The 27,143-nt window shown below is 53.6% G+C and overlaps 1 protein-coding gene across 1 annotated transcript in view; it reads right to left on the bottom strand.

Annotated features, from left to right (window-relative positions):
- Positions 1 to 13,732, bottom strand: part of HS3ST3B1 (heparan sulfate-glucosamine 3-sulfotransferase 3B1) — a 40,881-nt gene extending 27,149 nt beyond the window's left edge. Inside the window, exon 1 of the mRNA XM_079798930.1 lies at positions 12,749 to 13,732. Coding sequence (XP_079655056.1) covers positions 12,749 to 13,302 — 554 coding nt within the window. The 5' untranslated portion in view covers positions 13,303 to 13,732. The remainder of the gene's footprint in view (positions 1 to 12,748) is intronic.
- Between the last annotated feature and the right edge of the window lie 13,411 nt (positions 13,733 to 27,143).

Raw genomic sequence — 27,143 nt, 5'->3', positions numbered from 1 at the left:
TTCCCTTCTCTTGGCTCTCCCTTTGTTCTATATTATTTCTCACCATGGCCTCTTCACCAAGAAAGTGATCTCCTCAAGGCGCCTAACAACTGCTTAACATGGTATTTTTCCAAGTCCCTCACACCCTTTGACCCATTCTAGGTGTTCCAACACCGGTAGATGAAATCAAATCACGAATGAATGAATGGCAGACGCTACGTTATTCCGTGAGTAGTGCCACCCGGATGCTCTGGTCAGGACTTGGCACAAGGCTGCGCATTATTGCCTGATTTTCACAAGGGCCACAGAAAGAGAAGGTGGGTATTAAATGTCCCGTGAAAAGATCCGTAACTTTATAGGAAGGGAAGTGTGATAAGAAAGAAGAGCTAGTCGAGCACAGGCAACCGAAGACCCCGCTGTGAAACTGTTCCCCTCCGCACGGTGTGACACGCCCTGGCCAGCACCTGGCCCAGGGGAGGGGCCATCCAAACACAGTAGAATCTCGCCAAACACAGGAGCCCGTGGTAAGTGTCTCAGGAGATAACAAGATCGTGTGGCAAGTGCAGAGTGCTTGGGAGGGAAACCCAGACACTGCGGTATTAAGTTTTGTACAAATGGGTAAATGAATCCCTATCTCTCTGCACAAGGTTCCACTCGCCTTTCCCAGTGACACCTAATCGGAAAGTTTCCTTCGCTTCCGGTGTGACTAAGGAGCACTTTCAGTGCTGCCCTTGGCCCCGGACACAAAAAGGAAAGTGCACGTTTACAAAATAAGGCGACTGTCCCGGTGTGCAGCTCCCAGCTCATGGGCGCGGGGCCTCCGCATCGTCCGTGAGCAGGCCCGTTGGTGCTGCCATAAACGCGCACAGACCACAGGCTGCGCCCGGCAGGCGGGGATCAAAGCTTCGCCTCTTCCAGCACCGCAGACGGCTGCTCTGTAAACAGCTTGGAGACGGAGCCCTCACCTTTGAAAAGGGCACAGGCTCCTGGGAGGAAAGCAGAACCTGCAATTAGCCGGCCGGGCCAGGGCAGCACGTGGGAGCCGCCGGAGGCCCGCGGCAGGCCGGCCAGGGCTTGCACCCGCTGCCCAGGGCCCCTGATTTACCACAACCCCATTTCCCCCCTTTACTCCTTGTGCACAATCACCCCGGGGTGCGGGGTGCGGGGTGCGGGGGTGCGGACACATGGTGTGAGATGATGTCTCAGGAGGGAGAATATGGGGTCTAATCCTGTTCCAAGGCTGAACAGAGAGCACAGGGCAGGCAGCCCGGAGACCTGCTCCGCTAACTGCCCCAGGTGGCCGCTGGCCCAGCAGGCCTCCTCCGCTTTCCAGCAGGCACTGAATGAAAAGGGATTGTACTCAGGGAAACTTTAACAAAATTAAACAGGTTTTTGTGCGTTTTGTTTTGAGCTATAGTAATTCTAAGGGCCTTTAATATGCTAGCATGGAACTATTTATATATTTTTTTACAAGTCACTTATACATTTTTTAGGACATTTTGTTCCCTGAAGAAACTTGAGACAGTGCTTCTCAGAGTGTGGTCTGCCCGCAGACTGTCCTCAAGGAGGTAGAGGAGGAGTGTAAAGCTCCCGCAGCAATCGACAGCGTTCCAACATCCAAGGCTCTTAGCAGTGAACTCCCTGGAGCACAGCCGAGTGTGGGTGCCGCACATTGTGGCGGAAGGTAACGGGCACGGGGTGTGTAGTGAACCGCAGGAGGACAGCATATTGTCCACAGTGAGTGGGGAAAGGTAGTCCTGTGCAGGGTTGCTGAGTGCCGGCTTAGGAAGCACTGATGGGCCACCCCCACTGTACACTTGAGGATGTTGACACCGAAGAGATAGAGGGACTTGCCCAAAGTCACAAAGCATCCATAGCCAAAGGCTGGCCCCATTTGGGGGCTACATGGGAGAAGGGCCAGTTAAAAAGCACAAACAAAAATAAAATTAAAAGCAGGAGAAGCATGCCATTGAAAATGATTTTTAGGATGGTGATTTTAATTTTTACTGGCATCCAATTAGCCCACCTCTATGAAGCCTCTCCCAGGATCGCTACAGAGTTGTAAAGTAAAAACTTAGTCAAATAGGAAAAAACAAACAGACAAAAAACTTCATTCCAAAATCCAACAATAACTTCCATGATAAGTGGAAATTCAATCCTGAAATAGTGCATACCTGAAAAAAGGGGTGTGTGTGTGTGTGGGGGGGGGGGCAAGTCTGTAACTCCCACACTGTCTGGCATTGACCCAGACCTGGGAGTAGCCCAGTAACAAGGGAATGAAGCTGGCTACGAGTGAGCAATAAGGAGCAGTGGGGACTCCCGCAAACAGAAGAGGACACGCCCCATTCACGGTCACTGCTGCGGCTCTTCAGGTCCCGCCAGTTGCTGCCTTAATAAGAGAAGCAGAAAAGCTGCTTGTTGTGAAATCCCTGAATCTGTCAATATTCGTGATGAATTTACATGTTTTTAAAAACATACAAATATTCACTCTAGGATTTCCTTTACAGTAAGTCCAAGCAGTCATAACTAATCTGTGGTGGTAAAAGGTAGGGTAGTGGCTATCCTTGGAACAGGGACAGCGACAGGAAGGGAATATGAAGGTGGCCTTGGGGTTCTTGAATGGCTCTTACACGGGTGTGTTTGCTTTGTGAAATTCACCAGGCTGCACACTTCTGAGTTGTACACTTTTTACAGTTATGTGCATACAAATGTGACTAAAAAACCCACATGCCAGATTTTTAAGTAAAACTTGATGTCTTGGGATTTCCTTTGAATAATACAGGAAAGAGAGAACACAATGCTTTTTAGAAATGATGGAGGAAAGTCTTGGGAAAAGTAGAAATAAGGCCACGTGGAGAAGTGGTTAAGAGAGCGGCCTTCTCACAAATGTCGGATCTTGCTGGGGTTTCACCCTGTGTGGAGGGCGTCCTATGGACCAGTGCTTGAAGGCACAGGATGCCACCCAGAAGGGCCAGCGTACATGGTGGGGCCTGGCGTGGGCTTAGTTGCAGAGTCAGGCCCAAGTTCTTGGACAGAGACATGGTTTGGAATGGACCAGGAGTACTCTATGACAAGACCTTCTACACAACTGGTACAAAACAGGGTGTCTCCACAAGGTGGGCCAAGGGTGTCTGGGTGTCAGCTAAGGAAGCAATGAGCCACTGGGGTGAGTGCTGAGCGTTTCAGTGTGATCCTGAGATCTGGGTGGTGTGGGCATGATGGGGAGGGTGTGGGCATGGTGGGCAGCTTTAAGGAACAGGTGAGAGAGAAGAGATGGGCTGGCAAGTGAGGAAGTAGAAGGAGGCTGTGGTCACCAAGGGGCATCAAATGTACAGATTTTGTCGCTGGAGCAGGGGCAACAGGGATGATGCCACAGTGACAGGTTGGTGCATGGATGACACTCATGAAGGCTGCATCATCAATGCAGATGTCGTAGCCACAGAGGGAGCTGAGCACTGAGTGTGGGGAACTAAAGGAAAGGACAAAAAGGAGAGAAAATACATGATCTTGGGCATACTTTTATATTGAGTTGTGGAGTTAGAAGGGCCCTCAGGGATGTAATAGCTTCAAGAGGCTGAGCCATCCATGGATACAGCTGATGACCTAGGCAACCTCTGTGGGCTTCCCTTTGCTCCTCTGCAAACGGGGGGAAATCACACAGAAAGGACCACTGCTGAGATGCCATGAGCGCCAGCCACTGGCCTGCACACAGCAGGTGCTCCCTCATCTCCTGCATCACAGAGTACCTGGTATGCTCTCTCCTTCTCCTTACCTCCTTAGCTCTTTTTGGAAGCTCCTGGAAAAGTAAAATAGAAAGTCACATTTCTTATTTGTACTATTGCATCATTTTATCACATGCTTCCTCTTCTCCTTCATTAGATTTATTAGTGATTTGGCAGGACTAATGATTTTTTTAATCAGTGCTTTCATTGCTTTGAGACCTCTTTGAGCCTGTAGATTTTAGTTCACGGACTAGCAGGCCCCTGAAGGACAAGTTCATGTCTTGTACTTCCTTAGCACCGCAAGTGCTGCCCAGTATAGCACATGGTGAAAGTGCTCAAACAGGGCATGTTTAGAACATGAAACTTTTCTGTATGAGACTATAAGGATGGGTACCTCCCATCACACATTTGTCAAAAGCAGTAACATGTGCAGCGTCAAGAGTGAACCCTAATGTAAGCTATGGACTTCAGATGAGGATGACATGTCACCGTCAGTTTATCGATAGTAACCGATGTCCCACTCTGATCCTGCATGTTGATAGTGGGGGAGGCTGTGCTTATGCGAGGCAGAGCGTATATGGGAGTTCTATCTTTCCACTCATTTTTGCTGTGAACTTAAAACTACTCTAAAAAATAAAGTCTATATATTTTTTAAAGTAAGTACTATTATAAATCTTTGTTAGATAAGTGAAAGCGTAGGTCAACATGGTTTATAAGAATGTATTATTCATTGACTATAGAAAAAGACTTCAAATGGTCACATTTCGCTTCCTCCATTAAGCATTTCAGGTCAATGACAAGGATGATGAGCTTCCCTACCTTACTCTCCCCCCTCCCCCACACACCCACTCACTTGCTTGGGTCTTCTGTAAAGAGCTCTTGGCTGGGAACAGGATGTTTACTTTTTTGTGCATCTGTGTTAACTGGCAGCACTAGCATATGCTAAGTGCCTGGAGACTCTGAAACAATCAGACGGGAGGGCACCAGGGACCCAATGAACAGCACACATCAGAGGAACGGCTGGCTGGAGGAGGATGAGTTTGCAGCCTGAGAGACAGAAGGGGGAAGGAGTCCTTTCAGCGAGGGAAGGCACCAGGCGTGCTCTGGCGGGGAATTGCTGTTCTCTAATTGTAGGCTCAGTGTGTCCTCTCCTGGGGGAAGCTACTTTAATGGATGTGTGGACCAAATCCTGCATTGTCTCAACAGCTCCTGCAGCCATGAGCGACGTCCTGTGTGAGCTTCCTGCCCTTTAACACAGGCCACCTCCTGCACCTCTGCAAACCTTCCAGAAAGCAAGGCTATCTCCTGCAAATCCACAACAGAATCAACTCCCCTCCTCACAGGGGGCATTTTCCAGGCTGTCCTTCCTCCTGGACAGGACTAGAGAAGGTGAGCTGGTCAGTACCCAGAGAGCGCTTCCAGCCCACCCTGCAGGCCGAGGGAGCAGAAAGGGGCTTCCGCGTTGTCCAAAGGGGAGCCATCCCTTCCCCCTGAGGAGGGGGCAGCTTCAGCCTGTGGGCCCAGGGCTGAGGAAAGGAGAGCGACCAGGGAGTGCGTGCCCGAGGGGTTCTAGGGATGCAGACTAGACGTGCTGGGAGGAGAAATGGCCACTGAGCCTCAGTGCAGCGGAGTCCACACTGCTCTGCCCAACAGAAGCAAACTTCAGACCAGAGGCGCCCCCCCTCCACAGGGCAGGGGCATTTGTGCAGGAGGGTTTAGAAGAGGCCGAGAGGAAAGGAAGGAAGGAAGGAAGCACAACAGATCGGGGGATAAGCTCTGCTCGGAAGGCGAGGGCAGTTCAGGGCCAATTCAGCTCCCAGAACCAGAGGCCGAGCAGCGGGGAAGTCCGCTCCGGCCGGGGCGGGGCTATCGCGCAGGCGGGACGCCATTGGCTTCCCGGCAGCCCCTAGGGCCAATCGGTGCAGGGCATGGCCCTCGGGCCCCGCCCACTGCGAGCGCGGGCCGCTACACCCGGCTCAGCCCAACAGGTGAGGCCGGAGCGCGGCTCGGGCTGGTCACGTGGCCGCGGCCGGCGACCCGGGACCCAGGGCAGCCCCAGGCCAGGTCTCCGGCCCCGCCCCCGACGCCAGGCCGCGCGACCATCTGTCTCCCCGGCGCAGCCGCGACCAGATGCCGCGGTCCCACGCGACGGGGCTGTGCAGGCTGATCCGAGGCCGGCGGCCGCGGAGCCATTTTCTCTGCCGCGGGTTCGGCCACCTCGGGACCGGCGGAAGCGAACGCCCCTCCGGCGGCAGGGAAGCCACAGACACGTGGCCGCGCCGGGCCCGTCTGGGGCCCTGGGGCCCCATTCATTGAAGGGACTCGGGAACAGCCTGCTGCTTCCCGGTTCCCTCCCATGTTTTTTCACTCTCCGTTTGTTGCCCAGAAGAACCTTTTGGCGTTTCGTGGGTTTCTCAGCCAGGGGGGCCGTGTTAGGAAGTACGGGCCAAGGATTTGGGGGAAACAGGTATTCTGCATCATCGGCCCCCAAGTGGCTTGGTGAATGCACATGCAACGATTCACATTCTGGCCAAAAGCGTTTAAAAGGGCTCATCTCTCCTCAAGAAATAGTCTAGCCTCGGCTTAAATACAATCAATTTGAAGTTAAACCAGAGACTTATTTTAACACATTTGCTGTATTTAGAAGAAAAATATTTTATCCCAAGAGCTTATCTGTTCTGTAACTAATTGATCAACTTACAGTCACGGTGAATATATGTGGTGTATATATACATAATTTTATAACGACTGTAAAAAATATTAATTCCTCCCTGGCAAGAACTCTTTAACCAACTCTGCACAGATCCGCACAAATAATTTTTAAAAGTAGCTTTCTTCAGGAGGCAAACAAGTTTTGTCAGTACAGCTTTACTATTTAAACATGTTTCATCCATGACACACTGAAGTAAAAGTTTTAATGACCCAGTAACTTATGCTATTTTCAATATTTGAAGGCAAAGAAGTGGGCATTTAAAGGAAGAATTTAAAATACAGATATAACTTGCACTCGTATCTCTACAAAGAAAATTAATGAGGGGTCTATTAGCATTTGGCAGTATTTTAACTCAGAGCCTCTTGACTGCAATGAAAATTATTTATTATCATATTATTAAGCTAGTAATTGCTCCTCACTTCCTGAACTTTTCCCCAAATCTAAAATCAGAAAGAAAATTCAAGAAACACTAACATCTGTTTAATTTGTTGTTAGATTTTGGTATTGTTTCAGAAGAACATGGGAGTTCTAGCAGGTAATGTTTAAAATATTTTTTAAAGTTTCATGCTCTACTTACAAGAAGTTTTCAAAGATATCAGTATCTCATTTCTTTTCCATCATGGGAAATGTTTTCATTTGAGGTAGGCAGCAGCTTGTATTCATTACCCTTGAAAATGTGCCACATAGTTGGGGAATTCATTTTGCTGGGATTCCTGGCTATCCCAACAGCCGGGGATGAAATGTCCCTTACTGTCTGAAATCACAGACTGTTAAATGAGAGAGATAGCACCCTATTTGGAAACTAACTCTATTCACAGCAGCAGCAATGTTCATTATGCTCTGCCTGTAAAGTGGACATTTTGTGCTTCTGTCAGTCAACTTCATTTCCATGTTCATAGAGTGAGAATAGAAAGTATTCAGAAACTACTGACAGAACACAGCAGACAAGCAGGCTAGTCAAGTAGCATTTCAGCTCTGAGCTTGAAATAAATGCCACTTCCCTGATTCATAGCACTGACTGATGGGTTTCCTTTAAAATTCCTGGTGCACTTTTAATTCTAAATAGTTTTAGTGATTCTTATAAAATCAGAAAACCTTATGTCCCACATGTTTTTAAACAGAAAGGTAAATCGGCATACAAATTTGGAATGAGGTTTTGTGACATACTGATTTTTCAAAATAGCTCAAAGTTTTTCTTCAAACAAAAATAAAACACCGAACTAGAAAAACAGAAGCTGTGACAGGTCACTTTACAATTTCAAATAACAAAACTTTAGCTGGAAGTGTCTTTTATAAATATTAGTCTATATTAAATTGTAAATTTTCAATAATCAGGCTCCATTAAAAAGACAAAATTTACCCTTGTCAGCTTAGTCAAATTGTAGCACTCTCTTTTAATAAATAGTTTTTAAGACATGGGCATAACCTAATTTTTAGAGACTTGTTAAATAATAACATATCATTTGGAAAATAATACGTGTAATTTAAATTCACACATTTCAGCATTTTATTTATTTAAAACAAATAGGTTGCTATTAAATATTGACTATTTTATTAACTGAGAGCATCTGGGAAAACACTTATGATTAGGTTAATTTATGTTATATTTTCCCCTCAACTTGTAAAAGATTAATCAACCATTTTATGGTCTAATTTAGGTGCCTAATTAAAAACAGAGTCCAACACATGCTACACCGTCTTGCTAATAAATCTTGACAGCTTTGTAACATGATGGTTCATATTTCAAATTGTTGCATATAAATGTAGAATTCTGATCTTCACCCAGGAGCCTGAAGTGAGTTACATACTTGGTTTAAGCGCCAGGACTGAAAGTACAATTACTTCAAAAAGGATTATCCCCAATCAGATCTTATCTCAAATATCCCTTCATGAAGAGGAAAACAGTCTTTGCCACCAAGTTGTTAGAAAGAGACTAGGAAAATAGGGGAGAAATTAGATTTCTCAGCATTTATTATTAAATTTAAAATGTAGGAAAACTTGCTACTTTCAGCTACTAGCTTTCAGGAGGGAGGTTTTCTGAAGTTACTGGGTTTCAAAATCTAAGTCTAAAGAAATCTACTCCAAGTTTGGTTATAATTGTCCTCCAGTTAAATATAAGTTTTCTTTTGACTCATGGCACTGTATTTCTTTTAAGTGAATAAATTCACTCCCAGAGTTTTAGAGCATCTCTTTTAACCCCATGTCCTCCACACCTCCCAGCCTTACAAGGGGGCAAATGGAAGAGAATAAATCTATTCTCCGCGGGGACCTGCGTTGTTTTCTCAGCCTTTACACTTGAGGGATATTTTTGTCATTTTAATGACTCCTTTGACTCTAACTGTCCAGTCCAGGCAGAGAAAAGAAACGGCCATGGTGATGTAATTATCCTCACTCTAGTCATAAACCCACTTTGGCCAAGCAGCGAGCCTGTTCTGAAGCTGATATTTTTTTAAAGTGAATGACGAAGTGAGCAATGCACACTGAGGTCGAGGAGTACATTGGAAAACTCAAGCTCTTTTAAAGCCAACCCAGTTTTGAAAGCGTCATATATCACCGCCATCATGGTTTTTGGTCACTTAAGCAAGGGAGCATGGCAGAGTGGCCTGGAGCAGGACTGCCGAGGTCAGTATATTAGCTTGCCATTTACTAGCTGGGACAACTTGGGCAAGTTGCTTAACTTCTCTGTGCCTGTGTTTTTTCATCTCTGAAAGCACCTACTTCAGAGGGTTGTACTAAGGAATACATTTGCTAATTCTGTAAAATTTGAAACAGTACCGGGCACATTGGGAAAACATTCAGGAATGTTACCTACCAGCATTATAAACACACACACACACACACACACACACACACACACACACACTCACACACACTTTTTTTTTTACGTGGCCATATTATTAATGTCAGATTATTTTGTGCAACCAAAATGAAAAGAAGAGTCAAGATGGGGAATGAGTTTCTGCTCTGGAAAGTTTACGGCACATCTCTAGGTAAAAATTAATATCACACTCTTTGGCTGACTTACTTCCCAACCGGCTATCATTAACATTTGTGAAAATCTACCAAACGTCCACCAAATCAATGAGACAAAGTCAGTATTCGGAGCCTAGATGTGCAGGTGTGTGCTTTCTCCACCCCGGCATCTGGGGGGCTCAGCCCAGAGCCCTCCCCCACACCACCCCCTGCCACAGAAGCTGGGGGCCTGGTGAGCCGCCCCATGCGGTGCTCACAGCACGTGCCCAGTTTGAGGCCTGATTGAGGAAGAGAGCTGGAGAATAAACTGGAAAAGTCTTATCCCAGACTCAGACACACTCAGGTTCCGGGGCCGATGGGCCGCAGGGAAGGGCGCACTTGATTTTGAAGCAGGTAGGGCGGCGGCAGAAAGCTTCTGCTCCCCGGCTGGTGGCGAGGTCAGCTCCGCGTCGCTGTGACCATGGTCGCCTCGAACCCACAACCGTCAATCCCACAACAGTTCTGGCCGAGGGAAGGAACTGCAGTAAATTTCGGAGACTTCATGCAAATCCGCCCAGGCCCCGGCTGCCGGTTGGGCCACTAGAAGGACTGGGTACCAATGGATAAACCCATTGAGGACTTGGCACAGACAGAGCCAAGATCTGCTTCTCCAGCGAATTCTGATGCCGACAGTCGGGTTCAACCATGCAGGCCCATAGTTTTATCATGCCTTCAAAATGCCTAAATGCTTTCAAAATGTTTCCCCTCTCCCCTATTTTCTAGCTGCGAGGACTCGTTTGAACCACGTGTCTGACTGCAACTCTCTCCGGTTAATTACTATTTGTGCTCGTCTCCAATCTGCTGCCTGCCTGCACGGACCGCGGGGAGACACCGGGACACGCACCTCTGGCGAGCACCAGGGCTTGCCCAGCCGGGAGGGCGAAGGGTGCTCCCTGGCACCGCGTTTTAGCACAAGCATCTGGGTCAGACGTCCCCTCCGGGGTAGTTACAGAAAATTAAAACGGCCGCTCTCGAAATAATTGTAAGTCTACACATTTGCCCAGACATCCCGAAAATTCTTCATTAAGTAAAATATGTTAATTAAAGCATTTAAAATAGTCCTTTTTTTCTTTTTCCTTAAAAATATCCGCTAGCCCAGCGGCCGGCGTGTGCTGGCGCAGCCCGGAGCGCCGAGCTGGAGGGGACCTGCGGCGCCCCCCGCGTGCTCCTCCCGCCGCGCGGTCCAGGGGTCGCAGCCGCGGGCCTTGGGCCTCCTGGACCGCACCGCCCGGCTCATCCGTTTAGGGAGATGCTGAGGGGCGGGAGGCTGAGGAGCCTCCGGCGTCCGGCCCCAGCCCTCGCGGCCCCCACGCCCGGCGGCCTCGCTGACTACGCGGCCCCGGACACCCGTCCCGCCCCTACTCCCGGCTGCGCTCGGGTTTCCAGAGCCACTTCGTCCTTGATTCCGCGGTTTGGAGTCAATCAAAGGAACGGAGCAGGTGGAGGGCAGGAGCCTCAGAGACCGCGTGAATCTTCCTGTGGGGATTTCCACAGGCTGCCAGGTGCTTTCAAAGCCGGTGACGTGGGCGATCCAGCTAGTTCCTGCCAGTCCTCCCTGCCCGGCCCGGCCCGGCCCGGCCCGCGGGTCTGATCTCCGCACACTCCGGGCGCCTCCGGCCTCCAGCGGCTTTCCTCTGGCGGGGCACCAGCGATCCCCTGCCGCCGGGCCGGGTCGGCACCCGGAGTGGAGGGCGGCGGTAGAATAACAATAGGATCGATGACAATAGCGAACAGCCGGAGCGGCCCCACGTGCCAGCCAGCACCTGCCCGCCCCAGCGCACCCCGCCTCTCCGCTCCGCGGAAAAGCGCTCGCCCCCCTGCACCTAGGGAGCACTGGGGCTCGGCCCGACTTAGCGCCCGGCCAGAGCCAGACGGGAGTCCGGGCGTCCTTCTTAACAGCCGGGGTCCAGGACCGGGACGGTGGGGAGGGCGACTGCCAGGGCCGGCTAACCCTCGGGACGAGGGCAACTGCGGACAATGAAAACATCAGGGACAAAAGGTGGGGGGGGGGGGGGCGAGGCTGGGAACAGCGGCTTTAATCCCCTGGGTCAGCCCCCTTTTATCTCTTCTCCAGGGGCCGAAAGGGGGTTGGGGGCCGGGAGTGAAGTTCGGTTGCCTCTCCCGGTTGGTTTTCTGAGTCCCGAGCCTCTAGGAGGCTCCTAGGGCCTGGAGGGCTGCCCGGGAGAAGACAGAGTCTGGCCGGTGACGGGTGGGGGAAGAGGTGGGGAGAGGATGGCTGGCGACGAAGTTTCCGAAGGAAGGCGGGAGTCTGGACCCTCGGCTCTCCCGCGTCTCACCGGAAGCTGGACCAACCCAACCGCTCACCCCAAAAACAGGCGGCAGCGGGGGGCGTTGGCGGAGGTCCTAGTTACCCGTCCCTTTGGAACCGGACCCACAACCGACTCAAGAACCGAGTTTTCGGAAACCCCGACCTTCGGGCAACGCACATTTCTTATCCAACGGGCCCCCAATATTCTTCGCACCCCGACGTGTCAAGGGCCGGTGGAGACCAGCACCCAAGCCGGGAAGGCGGAAAGCGGCGGCCGTGCCGGGGTCGCCCGGATGCCCAGCCAGCCGCGCCGCTCCCTCCGGCCGCTGCAGTGCGCGCCTTTGCCCGACAGGGACCAGCACCGCTCCACCATCCGCCGCCGCGCGCCGCGCGCTGCCCGCCCAGCTCACCCTCCCAGCCCGAGCAGCCCCCCGGAGAAGCGAGTTTGACCCTCTTTGGGTTCGGATTCCAGCAGGGAGGAGGACTGTAACAAGAACGTGACCAGACTCCCCGCGGCCCGAGCGGGACGCCGCCACTCGCACCCCACACCCCCAGAAGGGGAGCCCGAGCGGTGGAGAAGTTGGTCTGCGCGGAGGCCGCGGCCGGCGGGGCGCAGCGCGTCCGAGCTCCCGAATCCAACACCAGCAACTCTGCATTGATTCCTGTGGGACGCGGCCGCCGGCAGAGGGTTGCGTGCTTCCCGGAGCGCCATCTCAGTCGCTGTACCCCTTCTTTGCGGAGAGCTCTCCTGCTTATTTCTAGGGTACCGTGGGCCACTGAGCTGCCAGAGCTGCCCGAGAAGTTTCTATGGGTTGTGGCAAGTAACCCCCCCCCCCCCCCGCGCGCCCAAACACTCTGTACCGCGCTGGGGTGGGGTTCTCCCCGCGGCGGGCCAGCACCACGCATTCGTTCTCTGCCCCTCTCCGCCCCCGGGGGTTCGGGGGTTCGAGACTGTACCCCTGTCGCTTCCCCAGCACAAGCCACGTCTCCCTCCTCCCCCGTTCTGGGTAGCAGCTGGCGCCTCTGGCCCCGGCCCATGTCGGAGAAACTCACCGGTACCAGGCGAGGCCCTTGTCGTAGCTGCGGTCGAAGAAGTGGGGCTCGGCGCCCACGGCGCGCACGTCGGGGTGCACGCGCAGGAACTCGAGCAGCGCCCGCGTGCCGCCCTTCTTCACGCCGATGATGATGGCCTGCGGCAGCTGCTTGCTCCCGGACCCGCTAAAGAAGCTGGAGATGGGGCTGGGGGAGTCCGGCGCCTCGGGACTCTGCTCCTCTTGGCTCGTGGCGCCCTCGGCCTTCTCCTGGGCCGCAGCCAACGGGGTGGCTGGTACTGTTTGGAACAGCAGCCTCGGGAAAGCCCGGTCGGGACCCGTGGCCAGGGCTGGCGGGTCGTGGACGGCGCGGGACCCCGAGCCCAGCAGCAGCAGCCCCGGCGCGGCGGCGCACGAGCCGGCGCACGAGTACAAGAACATGTAGAGCCAGATGCAAAGCATGGCGAAGAGCAGCGCGAGCTTCCTCCTCACCGGCGGCGGGGGCGCCTGCGGCTGGGGCAGAAGCCAGCTGGGGACATGGAGGCAGGATCGGCTGCCGCTCAGGCGCTGCCCCATGCGCTGCCCGCGGGCGCGGCGAGGGGCATGGCTCAGCACATGGCACTGGTCCCGCCGGAGCCGCGAGCGCGAAGAGGGTTCCTCGGCCCTCCGGACGCCCGGTGGGTGGGTTTATTGCGCCCGTGCGCCCGGGGCCACCGCTGCTGCTCCCGCTGCTCTTCCCCAGGTGGCGGCAGCAGCTGTAGCGGCCGCGGCTTTTGACATGTTGCCCGGGAGGAGCCGCAACTGGATCGAAAGTCGGGTGGCGGCAACTGCTGGCCTGGGGACGGCTCTGACGGCGCGACGGCCCGCTCTGGGGCAGGAGAACGCTGCGCTCCCGCGTCCTGGACGCTCGGACGGTGCGTACGGCCGCTGCCCGGGGCTGCCTCCTCGCTGCCCTGCGAACTGCTCCCGAGAGCAGCCCCGGCGCTTCCTCGCTGAGGCTGCGGAGGAGAACTGCGCAGGAAGAGTAGAGCCCGGGGTGGGGTGGGCGGGCCCGGCCACCGGGAGTGACAGGCCGCTCCACCTACCAGAAACCAGCACCACCATGCAAATACAGCAGCTTTGCAGAGGCTTAGGCAGCCAACCAGCTCCCGGAAAGTGGGGGTGTGGAAAGGGTTTGGGGCGGAGGAAAGTTGTCGGGGGCTTCTATTGGCTGCAGGGTCAGAAGGGCGGAGCCAGGGACTGGTGACAGGAGCCGAGGGAAGAAGGATGCTGGCAGAACCCAGCGCTGGAAGAGGACAGACCCCACCGAGTGGTGCACTTGGGCACCCGCGCGCATTTCCGCACTCGCTGTCCTTGCCCATTTGTCGGGACGCAAGTCCCATCCAGTTGTTTCGTGGGCGGGCTCCCGACGTGTGTGTGTGTGTGTGTGTGTGTGTGTGTTGCGCAGTAGGGAGGGGGTGGAGAAGCGATAGTCAGGCGGGACATGAGTGCAGACCCCAAACCATCCATGGGCTGGGGGTGCGGGGGGAGGGTAGGCGGTTTATGAAGTTCAAGTGGAAAGCATATTTGGAAATTGCTGTCAGATTTTTTTAAAAATGTCTTTCTTATTCTTTACCGGGAGTTGATCTCTCTAGGTCGGCCGGGTTAGCTGGGATCGGTACAAACTGCCCTCAGAAAAAAAATCTTCCCCAGTTGTCCAAACAGCTGGAGAAAGATGGGGGCGAAGGGGGAAGGGAGACATTAACAGGGAGATAAAGGCTGGTAAAAATGTTTCCTGGTGGGAAAGTGAGTGTGAAAGTCACGTGTAGAAAGTTTTGTCGGGATATGAGTTTGTTGGGGACATTAAGTTGAAGAAAAGGTTCAATCCTCCCTTTTCCCTGAGTAAATAATAAAGCCCACTCACCTCCATTTAGAAGACGGTTTGGTTTGCTGACCTGTTACACTAATTATTAGGTGCTGTTGTTTTCTCACCAATTTATGTCAAACTTTAAAAACCGACCACTGAGTTGCATTTACTTAATGTAGAGTCCACTGGAAGCCGCTCTCCCGGTCTCTTCCGGAAAAGCACCCTCGGGGCGGGGGCGGGGGCGGGGGCGCTGTGGCTGGCGGCGGGAAGCGCGGGCAGGGGTGCAGCGCCCGCTGCATTCTCTCCAGGCGCTGGGAATGCGGAGGCTCAGGATGCTCAAGTCCATCCCTTGCTGCTCAGAAGGTTTAGATGCCTGTAACCTGGCCCGGCGGGTCGGCGGGCGTGCGGGCTGTTCCGGGACAGAGCGTCCCTTCCGATTCCCACCCAGCGGCAGCCCGGGTGGAGTGTCGCCCACGAGGCTACGCGCCCAGAGCCGCCCAGTTGCAGTTCACGGCCCGCGGCGGACCCGGCGGACCCGACCTGAGCCCCGTCCCTCTGCCGCGCTGTCCGCGGCTGGCCTCGGCCGCCAGCCCGAACACTCTTGCTTTTTCTTTTTAGTAAATGTCTCCGAGTGCCCTAAGTCCCGAAGTCCTGCTCCGCTGGGAGCACACTGAGAAAGCCGGGACGTAGGCCACGGGCGCCTCAGGTTCGCAGACGTGCCCTAAAGCGGCGGCCACGACCCGGGAGGTTCCGATAACCCAGCGGTCAGCCCACGGGACCGCCCCCGGGCTGTGCTCCGCGCCACCTTTTTGCAACAACTTGGAGCCCCAGATACTTTCCTACAAAACTGTTGAGGGAGAAATAATTCCGATAAAGGATTTTCCTCCCCCTTTTACATTCGCAGGGGGAATTTTTTCCAGCTTTTCTTTTCCCCGTCGCTGGGATGTTGTGTTTGTTCTTTGGAAGAAGTAATTTACCACCACCACCCCCTTTTTTGCGTGTGTGTGCGTGTGTGTATGTGTGTATGTGTGATGAGAATATGTTTCTGAGCATTAGCCCGACCCTTTATTTTGGAAATATGAGAGGGGAACGTTAGTGTCTCCAAAGAGTGTGTCTTCAAATCACGTTATTTCGGGGGGGATGAAGTTATTGTCTTCCGTCTTTAGGCGGCCCCGAGTGCTGACTTTTGTGGGTTTGGGGAGGAGGGCGGTAGTGGTTGCTGATTTGTGTTGTGTTCAGGAGAATCGTAGCTTCCATGTGTCTAACTTCAGGCCCGGATGGGTGTGAATCATGGTTTTAAAAAACATTTTGGTGATCCTAATAAAAATGGTCTCTGTCTGGAGGGTTAGCAAAGTCTGGTGTAACAGGGGGGAGGGGTGTAAGCAGTTACAAATGGAGGCCACCGGATCTATAGGATCCTTCTCTCCGGGTGCAGGGAGGGAAGGAATGGAATCGGAGACGTGGGCGTCGGAAACCGCCCGGAGATCCGCAGCGCGCAGTCCCCCCGCCAGCGCGCACCCGGGCGGCGCGCGGGGCTCGGGGCGCCCAGGGGCTTCTGAGGACCCGGTCGGCGGTCGTCTGGGTCAGAGTGGCTCCCGGTGGAGTGTGGAGCTGCAGCGGAGCAGGGCCTGGGCCGCTACCCGGTGCTTTGGCCCATCAGCCCCCTGGGCTGGTCCGCCCGCTGAGCTCTCCAGGCCCAGGCTGAGCCTCGAAATCCCCACGCGAGGCTGACGCTGCGGGCTCTGCCTTTGGCAAAAACCAGCAGTCCCATCGCCCCCTTCTTGCAGATGCGGAACCGGGGCCCAACCCTGGACGGAGCCGTGGCGAAGCTGAAGGTGGACCGTTTGAGTCTCTGCCCGGAACCTCTGCCCCGGCACAGGGTTCTCCCACGCGGGGCCGGGGCGAGTCTTCCCTGCTCAACTTAGCGAACATGTTTGCACGCGGAAATTCTAGAAAGGAGCGAATTCAGTTCCAGCACACCTGCAAGGCTCACGGTAGAGTTCGGTTGGATTGTTGGGGATTAGCTGATGGGGTTGCTCACCTGGGCCCGTGAGGGTCCCGCTCCCGCAGGCAGCCCTCTAGGACGGCCAGGGCTGCCCGGCGGGGCGTCCCCATCCACGCTCCCCCCGGCGCCACTCTGACCCTAAAGTCCCCCCCCCCCCCCCCACACACACACACACACGTGAAAAATAGGAGACTTGAGCCAAAGAGCCCCCGCGATATCTAACGCCTGGAGTTTCGGATTCAGGGCTCCGGAGCGAGGCGCCCGCCGCTGCTCGCGTTCCCCGCCCGCTCCGCCTGGGGGACCCCAGCGTCCCTGGTCCGCGTCCCACCACTACTCCCTGCAACGGCCTCATTTCCTGGGGCTGCCGAGCCGGTGGCCTGGTGCCCCAGGTCCTGTCACCAGAACCGTACAACCTCCCGCACCCCAACCCCTTCAGCCAGCCGGGCGGCCGGCCCCTGCGGGTTCGCGGCGGCTAGCTGGCTGCGCCCTGGGGCCGCGGCTCCGCGCCCGCCCGCAAGGGGGCGCTCTGAGAGCTGCGGGGTGGCGGGAGCCGCCGATGGGGGCTGAGCGGCCGGCCGTTCACCGCAAGGCGCGGAGAAGGAGACTCGCCCCTCCGCTTGGGCTTGGGCGGCGCTCCCCACCCCCGCGCGTCCCAGAACCCCGAAGGCCGCCCAGGTCTCGGGATGTCTGGTGCATCGAGGGAGCCCCTCCCTGCGCAGGCAGCTCCTGGCCAGAGCTGGGCGTTGGCCAGCCCGGAGGCCGCCACTCCCGGGCAACACTCGGCGGGCTTAGAAGTCCCCCGTCAGGGTGGCTGGAGGTCTCCACCTGGAGGAAAGAAACGCTTCCCAGCGTGCGCCCCAGCCGCGCCAGGGGGTGAGGACCGCCAGCCTCAGGCGCACCCCCAGCACCCCCCCCACCCCCGCGCCATACCCCGCGTGCATGCAGTGAGCACCGCCACGCAGGAGGAGCCCGCTGCGAATCTCCCAGGACGGCCGATCGCTGTTCCTACAGATGCCGGCAGTTTGGTGCCCACATTGGCTTGTGACTTGTTTCCCGAGGCGTCAAGGTCCTGGGCTGATTCCAAATCCCTCCTCCGCAGGGCACCCTGCTCTGGGCCAGAGGTTCCTTTGCCCCTGGGAAATGGCGGGGAGGGGGTGGGGGCGGCGGCTGAGGTAGAAGAACGTATGCCCAGGCTCCCTCCTGGCTGAGGCCTTGCTGTGACCAGGTCCCCAGTGGCCGTCCTCTCACCCCTCAGGCCCGAGATGGTGAGGACAGGCGCCGTGATGTCCGTTCTCCTCCGCAGCAGCTGTGTGAGCAGCCGTGTTGTCAGCGCACTCCTCAGATCACCCAGGCCCAGGGTGCCATCTTTCCGGCCAGGGCCGGGCATGGGCCCCACCAGGAGGCATTGCTTTTCCGCAGCTGGTTCCTACCACCCAGCGGCTGTGCGGCATTGAGCGAGTGACACACCCTCTGAGCCTCAGGCCCACCGCCTGTCACTGCACCCCCTCCTGCCCGTGCTTCAGCCCCCCTTTCGTCCTGTCCTCTCCCCCAATGGACATCTCCCCAGGCCCATCCTGTCTTCAACCTTCCTGGCCTCAGGCGCTGCGTTGAGGAAATTCTGCCACAGAGACTGGCCCTGCTTTCATTTTCCACACCAACTTCCCACAGGCAAACCCAAGTGCCTGCAACGCCCCCAAATGTCTCCCGGGGCCCACTTCCCAGTCCCAGAGACAAGTATTTCCTACCTGCTCTCCCACGGGAGAGGGCACTTCGCAAAGCTTGTGGGGGAACAGGTGCTGGCGGGGGACTGTCTACACCTTCCCTCCTCCCACCCCCATGCTGCCTGCACCCCAGCTCCCTCCTCCCGCCCTCCTGTCACCTGCAGGAAGCTGCAGGCCAGCTGGACACACAGTGACCCCATTGGCGCTCCGGATTTCCGCCGCTCTCACCTCAAGGACATCTCTGTTCCCACCTGCTTGGCTCTGAGTCATGCCCTGTCCCTGTGATGGACAATGCTGTGGCACCCAGACCCCTTCCCCGAGGGACACGCCGGCTCAGCTGCCAGCTGTCAGCCCTTCTGGACTGCGGGGATGGCAGCACGTGCCTTCCCCAGGTGGCCCCCATCACTGGCGGGGGCAGGCGAGGGGCCTGGTCATCCCAGCCAACTGCAGACACCCCTGCAGGGCCAGCCGCTCCAGAGCTTCCTGTGGGCTTGGCGATGGGTGGCGGGCCTGTCTCACAGCTGTGCTTCTCCCTCTGCCCAAGGCGGCCTCCTCCTCCTCCTTCCACAGGTGTTGGACCCAAGGGCACTTCCTAATGAACGTCCTGCTCACTCTCCAGGGACCCCGCCCCGTCTGTGGGTCTCTCTCTGGATTAATTCACATCAACTTCCAAACACAGTTTTCTGTTCCTCTTCATCATCAACTACATGCACAGTTTCTTCTTCCTCACTCTTACTTCCTCTTTGCTGTGCTAGGTTTTCTTCTTTTTCTTTAATGATGGAAACATTCAGACAAACTCTGAAAAAAATCAAATTTGTAAGAAATGGAGTATATCTGACTCTCTGACCCCAAACCCAAGTGTCTCTTCAGAGGTAAACACTTTTGATAAATGTTTTATGAAAATATAAGTAAATAGCATATATTACCCTGCCTCTTATTTTAATTTTTTTCAAATGGGAGTGCTAAATAGTCTTCTATCATGAAATGGGTGACCATTCCATATCAGTATGTGTGTGTGCTTCTAAAAATGCCAACTATAAATTACTTCAATTTTAAAATGTTGGAATCATTATTTCTTTAAAAACTACATATTTTTACTTATTGGCTGTATTTATTAAGTCCCTGTTTGAAAAATGGCTAAATTAGCACATTTATTAAACTTCTTTTCACCCCTCTAACTTTTAAAAAAAATTAACTAGTATATATTTTATTTCACTTTATGTATTTTTTTTACACTCTTAACACAATTGCATAAGTTGTTTACTCTTAGTTTTATTTTTATGTGACTCAAGAAAGCCAAGAAATTTGAGAGCTCCATTTTTTTATACATAATGTTGTTAGCTGGAATTCATGGAATGAATGATTATTGTTGATGTTTTGAGAAATGTTTCTGGATGTTGTACCTCTTGAATTTTTGAGAATATCTGTCTATTGTCATTTTAGACTTGAAGAAAAATTTGGCTGGGTATAAAATTCTTGGGTTATACATTTTCCCACTTAGAATTTTGTGAAACGTGTTCTTCTTTCCACTGGCCTAGAATGTTGCTAGTTACTCTTTGGTGATATCCCTTCTTCAGTTCAACACATTGACTGAGTATAGTTGACCCTTAAACCATATGAGTTTGAATTGTGCAGGCCCATTTATATTTGCATTTTCCCCCATAAATACTATGAATATATTTTCTCTTCCTTATGATTTTATTTTCTCTAGCTTACTTTATTGTATGAATACAGTATGTAATCCAGATAACATATAAAATATGCATTAATCAACTGTTTATGTTATAGGTAAGGCTTCTAGTCAACAGAAGGCCTTTATAGTTAAATTTGGGGGTTAAATAGTTAAATTAAATTGTGGGTGTATTTTTCACTGTAGGGAGTCAGTGTCCCTAATCCCACATTGTTCATGGGTCAACTGTACATTTTTTCAACCATTGTGTATGTTACCTCAGGCTTCTCTCTCTTCTTTTTAGCTGCCTGTTTGCATGCCTCCATTGTATGGTTTTTCTCAGTGAGCTCATGCTATCAGCTGATCATATGTAGCTGGGGAAGGACAAGACGGGCCCTGGCCTGTGCTCCTCCATGTTTTTCAGCGTGGGAAGACACTCTGGTGTTACAAACGGGGTTTGACTATTGCCTGTTTAGCCTCTTGCCCTCCCAACTTCAGTTGAGCCCACCTCTCAGGGTAGCTCAGGATACTGTTATTTTAAGTGTTGTACTTTATGTGAATGGAGGTGGTAGAAGACAGATGCAAGGGAAGAAGTGCCTCCCCAGCTGATTTCCCATTGGTAGCACCTGCCCTCCTCCACCCTCGGCTCTCACTTTCCTCCCCCACAATGAGACAGAAGGGCCTTCCAGTTTCCTAAGGCGTCCTCCCCTTTCCTCCACCCTGTGTTCTGCAATCTCCTGCTTCTGTGGTGTCCTCAGGGCTGAATTCAAGGGGGCAGTCTGCATACAACAGATGCTTATCTAACATGTTGACTCAAATTATTCACTATTTTTAAAGTTGAAAAACTTCACTGGCCTACATCTCAATATGGGCCTTGTTGTATCAATTTTAATTGGAAATTTCTACCAAAACATTAGTTGAACAAGAGCAAATGGAACAGAGACTTCAGTGCTACACATGATAAAGAATAGTCTTTGTAAAAATGGTTTATAAATGTATCCAAACAGATAGACTATTATAGCCTTCAACAATGAAATTTTAAAAATAAACAAATAAATATAAAACAGTAGAAAGCCCTAGGAAAGAGAGAGAATATGATCCCGAGAGTCAAATATTCAGTTTTCAACAACAAAATCACCAGGCAAATAGAGAAACAGTATGGCCTACTCAAATGAACAAAGTAAGTGGATAGAAATAGTCCCTGATGAATGCCAGATGCCAGACTTCCTAGGAAAAAACTTTAAAATAACTATCTTATACATGCTCAATGAGGTAAAGGAAAAATGGAAAAGAAAACACCCAAGGGAATCAGGAAAATGGTGTATGAACAAAATGAGATTATCACTAAAGAGACAGAAATTATAAAGGACCAAATAGAAGTCCCAGAGCTAAAAAGTAAAAATAATCAGTGAACTTGAGGAGAGGACAATTGAAATTCTCAAGTATGAAGCAGAAATAAAAAGAATGAAGAGTGACTAGAACCTAAGAAACCAGTGGGACATCAAGTGAATGAACCAACATCACATTATGGGAGCTGAAGAATGAGAGGCGAAAAAGAAAGGGGCAGAGAGATTATTTGAAGAAATAAAGGCCAAAAAAACAGCTCAAATTTGATAAAAGATTTGAACATAGAAATCCAAGAAGCCAAATAAATTCCAAGTAAGATAAACTGAAAGGGACCAGACAAAGACAGATTATAATTAAATGGGCAAAAGACAAAGAGAATCTTGAAAGCAGAAAGAGAAAAGTGACTCAACTCATATGAGAGATCCACAATGAGATCAGGACCTGATTTCTCATCAGAGAGTTTGGAGGCCAGAGGCAGGGTGACAATATATTTAAAGTGCTGAAAGAGCCTGGCTAGCGTGGCTCAGTGGTTGAGCATTGACCAGGAGGTCTAGGTTCAATTCCCAGTCGAGGCACGTGTCCAGGTTGTGGGCTTAATCCCCAGTGTGGGACGTGCAAGAGGCAGCTGATCAATGATTCTCTTTCATCATTGATGTTTCTCTATCCTTTTCCCTTCCTCTCTGAAATCAATCCTATCTAATAAAAGGGTAATATGCAAATTAACCGTCACTCGTCACAAAGATGGCGGCACCCATAGCCACTAGATGGCAGCGCCCAGTCCCCTCAGCCCACTGGAGTCCCCCAGTCCTGGGGCGGGGGGGTGGGCAGCTGCTGAGAGCCGGCAGAATGAGTGGCCTGTTGAAATGCTTACTTCGTCACCGCGGCAATGAGGCAAGTGTCCCGCCCCAGCCCTGGAGGGCCTCTGGGCAGTGCGTGCGCATGGCCTTCTACATGGAAGCTCGGCAAGCACATCCCTCCTGGCCGTCCCTTAGGCTTGCTGCTTAGGTTGTCTTTCCTCCTGTGTCTGGAGGGAGGCTGAGGACCCGCCATTGCTGGGTGTTGCTGTCCCTGGGACCGCAGCACCACAGGCTGCAGGGTGCTGGCACCCTCCGGAGCTGGGTGCTGCTGTGGGGAGCAGTGCCCACTCTCTGGAATCCACCTGCACCCGTCATGTTCCGGGGAGGCAGCTGAGAGCAGACAGATCCTGGGCTCGGGGAGCAGGGGGTGGGCTAGGGAGCAAGCAGGAGGAGAGGAGGACAGGGTGATTCATTCCAAAGGATCTCACTCCAAGGCCTCATTCAAATGCAGAAGCTCTCCGGTGATGTCAGAGCCTCGGACCTCGCCTCGGGCTTCTCTGACTCCCCCACTCTTAGGCTCCTTGGGCCGCAGCTCACAAACTTCAGGGAGGGAGGATGCTTGAGAAACCGGCCTGTCTGGGTGGAAAAGAGTGTGGGAGCATCCCTCTGTTCGCTTCTGTCTGTTTTCTCTTTGTAAATCCCATTTCCGGTTTTCTACACTTTTTCTAAGGGTGACCTGGCTTTTGACAGCAAAAACAGACTCCTCTACAGTTTCACAGCAGACCTCATGGACTGATTCGGTTGCCTCGCCCTCAGAAACCAGCAGGTGTACACGTCATGTTCACATAAAAACATTCAAACCTGTAGAGAACTTCTATGAGTTTACTTGAGCCAAACTGTCCACACTTGCCGGGAAGCAGAATCTCAAGGGGTTGGGACAATGATTTGGAGAATGGCTGTTTTTGACTTTGTTTTATTCATTCATTCTTCTTTTTTTTTTTAATTTAATATATTTTCATTGATTTCTGAGAGGAAGGGAGTGGGAGAGAGAGACAGAAACATCATCGGTGAGAGAGAATCACCAGTCGGCTGCCTCCTGCATGCCCCCAACTGGGGATCAAGCCCACAATGAGGCAAGTGTCCCGCCCTGGCCGCGAAGAGCCTCTGGGCAGCCAGCGTGGAATGGCCAGGCTCCGCAGAGAGCAGAGAACCAATGGGAGTGGACCTAAGCCATCAGGGTTCCCGGATTGGAGAGGGATCCCCTGAGGGCTCCCAGATTGGAGAGAGTGCAGGTCGGGCTGAATTTTGTGCATGAATTTTGTGCACCGAATCTCTAGTAAAAATATATTTTTAAAAAATAAAATGCTTAAAGAGAAAATAATTCCATATTTAGCAAGACTGTCCTTCCAAAAGGAGGAAGAAATAAAAAACATTCCCAAATAGCAAAAGCTGAGGTAGTTTGTTACTAGATTTGCCCTAAAAGAAATGCTCAAGGGAGCCTTTCAGATCAAAATGACAGAATGCTCCAGCAACATGAATGTGTATAAACAAATAAAGATCTTCAGTAAATGTAAATACATGAGCAAATATAAAAGCCAGTATTGTTATTTTTATTTTCTCCATGATTTAAAACACAAATACTTAAAGATAAACTGTGTTATTGGACCCACAATGTATAAAAATGTAAGTTGTAACATCAACATAAAGAGGAGGAGAAGGAGCTGTATATGTGCAGAGCTTTTAAATTATACACAGAAGGGACCCATGTGAAGTCAGACAGACAAGTGATGAGGCCGCAAACCAAGGGCCGCCTGGAGCCACCAGAAGCTAAAGGAGGCCGGGAAAGGATCCCCCCCAGAGGCCAGGAACAATCCCCCCAGAGGCCAGGAAGGGATCCCCCCTCCCCCCCCCCCCCAGAGGCCAGGAACAATCCCCCCAGAGGCCAGGAAGGGATCCCCCGTCCCCCCCCCCCCAGAGGCCAGGAAGGGATCCCCCCTCCCCCCCCCCCCCAGAGGCCAGGAACAATCCCCCCAGAGGCCAGGAAGGGATCCCCCGTCCCCCCCCCCCAGAGGCCAGGAAGGGATCCCCCAGCCCCCGGAGGCCAGGAACAATCCCCCCAGAGGCCAGGAAGGGATCCCCCCCCCCCCCCAGAGGCCAGGAACAATCCCTCTAGAGGCCAGGAAGGGATCCCCCAGCCCCCTGGAGGCCCTGCCCACACTGATTTCACACGCCCTACGCAGCTGTCAGGTGGTAATCGGGAAACGGGAGAGTGACTGACCTGCGGAAGGGGAGAGGGCATCAGTGTGGCTGTGAGGGAGAAGCCCTGGGGTCTCCGTTAGGGTGACACACTGGGTGAAGTAGAGAGGGTAGGAGAGGAGACGCCTGGGCAGAACTGGGCTCCGCCGGCTGCGGGAGGGGAGAGGGGAGAGGCGTCGGGGGTCTAATGGTGGCTGAGAACAGCAGCTGACTTAGACTCTAAACAGGGTGGGATTTCCCCCTTGTAAGGAGGCCAGCGCTAGCCTCTCAGATGTCCAGGGTCAGAAACAAAAGGGGGTCATCACAGAGGAACTGGAACCCCAGCCTTGCCCTCCGCAGGCCCCACCCCAGAAGCGGTCACTGTGACCTTAGATAGCAGAAGACGGGATTGGATGAAGCATTTGAGATGGAGGTTACCCTGGGTTATCCCCGTGGGTTCCTTATGAGAGGTGGAGGGGAGCGCGCGCGCACACACACACACACACACACACATACACAGAGGGCAATGGGCCGGAGCAGGCAGAGTTCGGGGGACCTGGCCACGAGCCATAGAGCAAGGATGGCAGCGGCTGACGAGCAGGAGGGCCCTCCTGGGGACACACTCCTGCCCACACCCCCATTTCCGCCCAGAGACTGACCAGCTGCAGACCTCTGACCTCCCGACCTGGAGAGAACAAATCTGGGTCGTTTTGAGCCCCCAGTCTGTGACATTTGTCACAGCAGCCCGAGGACACTAATGCACACGGGGGAGGGGGAGCAAGGCTGGGGAGGCACCTGCAGAACTTGGGGGTGTGCGGAGGGGAGGGAAGCTGGGGCGAAAGGATTCAGTTGGGGACCCGTGCCACGCAGGCCTGTGAGCCCATCGTATGCAAATGCTCCCCCTGGACGACAGGCACAAACACCAGGCACTGAATCCGCAGTGCACACTGGGGGAAACGGCGAGGAGACTTGGGGCTCCGTAGGAGGCACTGCTGTGTGAGAGAGGAACAGTGTGTGTGTGTGTGGGGGGGGGGGGGGGGGGGGGGCGGGGGGCGTGGATCATGAACTGAGCCCCTCGGGGAAACAGAAGGGCCAGGTGGGCGAAGGAGAGCGCAGAGCACACAGGATCGCGGCCAGACGGTGCAGCGAACGCGCCCGCACCTGCCCTGAAGGTGCGAGGACTTGGTCTCGGTCTCGCTCTGCCTCACAGCTGCCGGCTGTGTCCACACGCGGCCACCACAGGAACTGGGCAATCCGGAAAACCACCGGTCAAAGCAGAAGCTCTCAGCCCGGCAGCGCGGCCAAGAGCACCCCACCCGCCAGAGGCCCCGGTCTGTTTGGGCTCCTCTTGGTGACTAAGCAGATCGGCCTTAAAGCCCCTAGTGGAGAACGCAGTGTCCCTTCCCAGATGCGGGGCAGGGACAGTTCCGGGGAGGGGACCCCGCCCGGTGGAGCGCTGCAGGGGCGCCGGGCAGGCGTGGAGAAGCCTCGCCCTCCGCTGTCACGGACACTGGGGTCGGGGCCACTGCGAACAAGGACGGACCGGCTGGCTCATCTCGGCTCTTCAATCCAGGAGCGTTTCCCCAGGTGATCCTACGAAATGGGAGTGTCCTCCAAGAAGCATTTGGTTTGGAGAAGGAGGCTGCTGAGGTTTCCGGGGACTGGCTTTGGCTCTGGGGTGCCCTGCCTTCCCTGAACAGGTGCCGCTGGGAAGGAACCCCAGGCGCAGGGCTGACGTGCTGTAAAGAGCAGGAGGGACACCCTGACTTCCTTCTCCCGATGGCCTTGTGAGGAGCCGCCTTCACCGGGGCCCGTGTGTAAATGTGGTCCGTTTACAGTGGGTTGGGGACCATGGCTGTAATATGGTCAGGACAACTCTGCCGAGGCCAGACCTCCAGCTGCCATCGGGGTGACAGGTGGGAGGGTCTGCTGGGCTACAGAGCAGCTGGGCTCTGCCTTTGGGGGGACCCTTCCCCAAGGCCCGGGGGCTCCAGCTGAGGGCCCCCTTCTTCAGACCTGACGTCAAAGCCTCTCGAGGACCAAACTAGAGGGTTTCCCTTCGTCTACCCACCTCCTACCAAATTTCCCCAACCTTCTTCATGGGAGGGAGGCCTGCCCCTGCACCCGGGCTGGGATGGAGCTGGGCCAGGCTGGGTTGCTCAGGAGTGGGTGCCCCTGACTCAGGACACGGGGCCAGCATGTCCACTCCAAGACTTCCCTTCTTACTAGGTTGGAATGAGAAGCTGCCTCCCAGCCTCCCAGCTCCCGCTGCAGAAGCCACCAAAGCTGCCAGGAGTTTACATTTTCTTCTGGAGACATTCTTGGGCGTGAGGGCAGGGGTGACGGCGTGCTCTGCTCACCGCCGCGGCTCCAGCATCGGGCCCGGCGCCTGGCACAGGTAGTCAATAAATATTTGTGAATAAAAAATGAGTAATTACTTGAGAGGATTGCTACATCATAGGGGGAGAGAGCCTGCCAAGAATGGTGCCAACAACAAATGGAGAGAACATCCTGCCCGCTGGATCAAGCCATGCCTGAAGCCAGCTGCTTCTGGACCTTTCCACTACATGAACCAATACGTCTCTTCTCTTGATGATGCCAGTTTCAGTTGAGTTTCCTGTCTCTTGCAATTGTGAGTCCTAATGGACCCAGGAGGTTGGTTAACGGTTCACTAATGAGGATACTCTGCCACGAGCCCAGCGGTGACTTTCTCTCCTAGTCCCGTCCTGGGGAGGTCACCTACATGTTAGAGATGCAGTGCAAGTGGCACCCTGAGGGGACGGCATGCATGGCAGCC

The sequence above is a fragment of the Cnephaeus nilssonii genome (assembly GCF_951640355.1).
Source record: "Cnephaeus nilssonii genome assembly, chromosome: 19".
NCBI lineage: Eukaryota > Metazoa > Chordata > Mammalia > Chiroptera > Vespertilionidae > Cnephaeus > Cnephaeus nilssonii.
The sequence above is the reverse complement of the archived record's forward strand: the minus strand, read 5'-3'. Positions and strand labels throughout refer to the sequence as shown.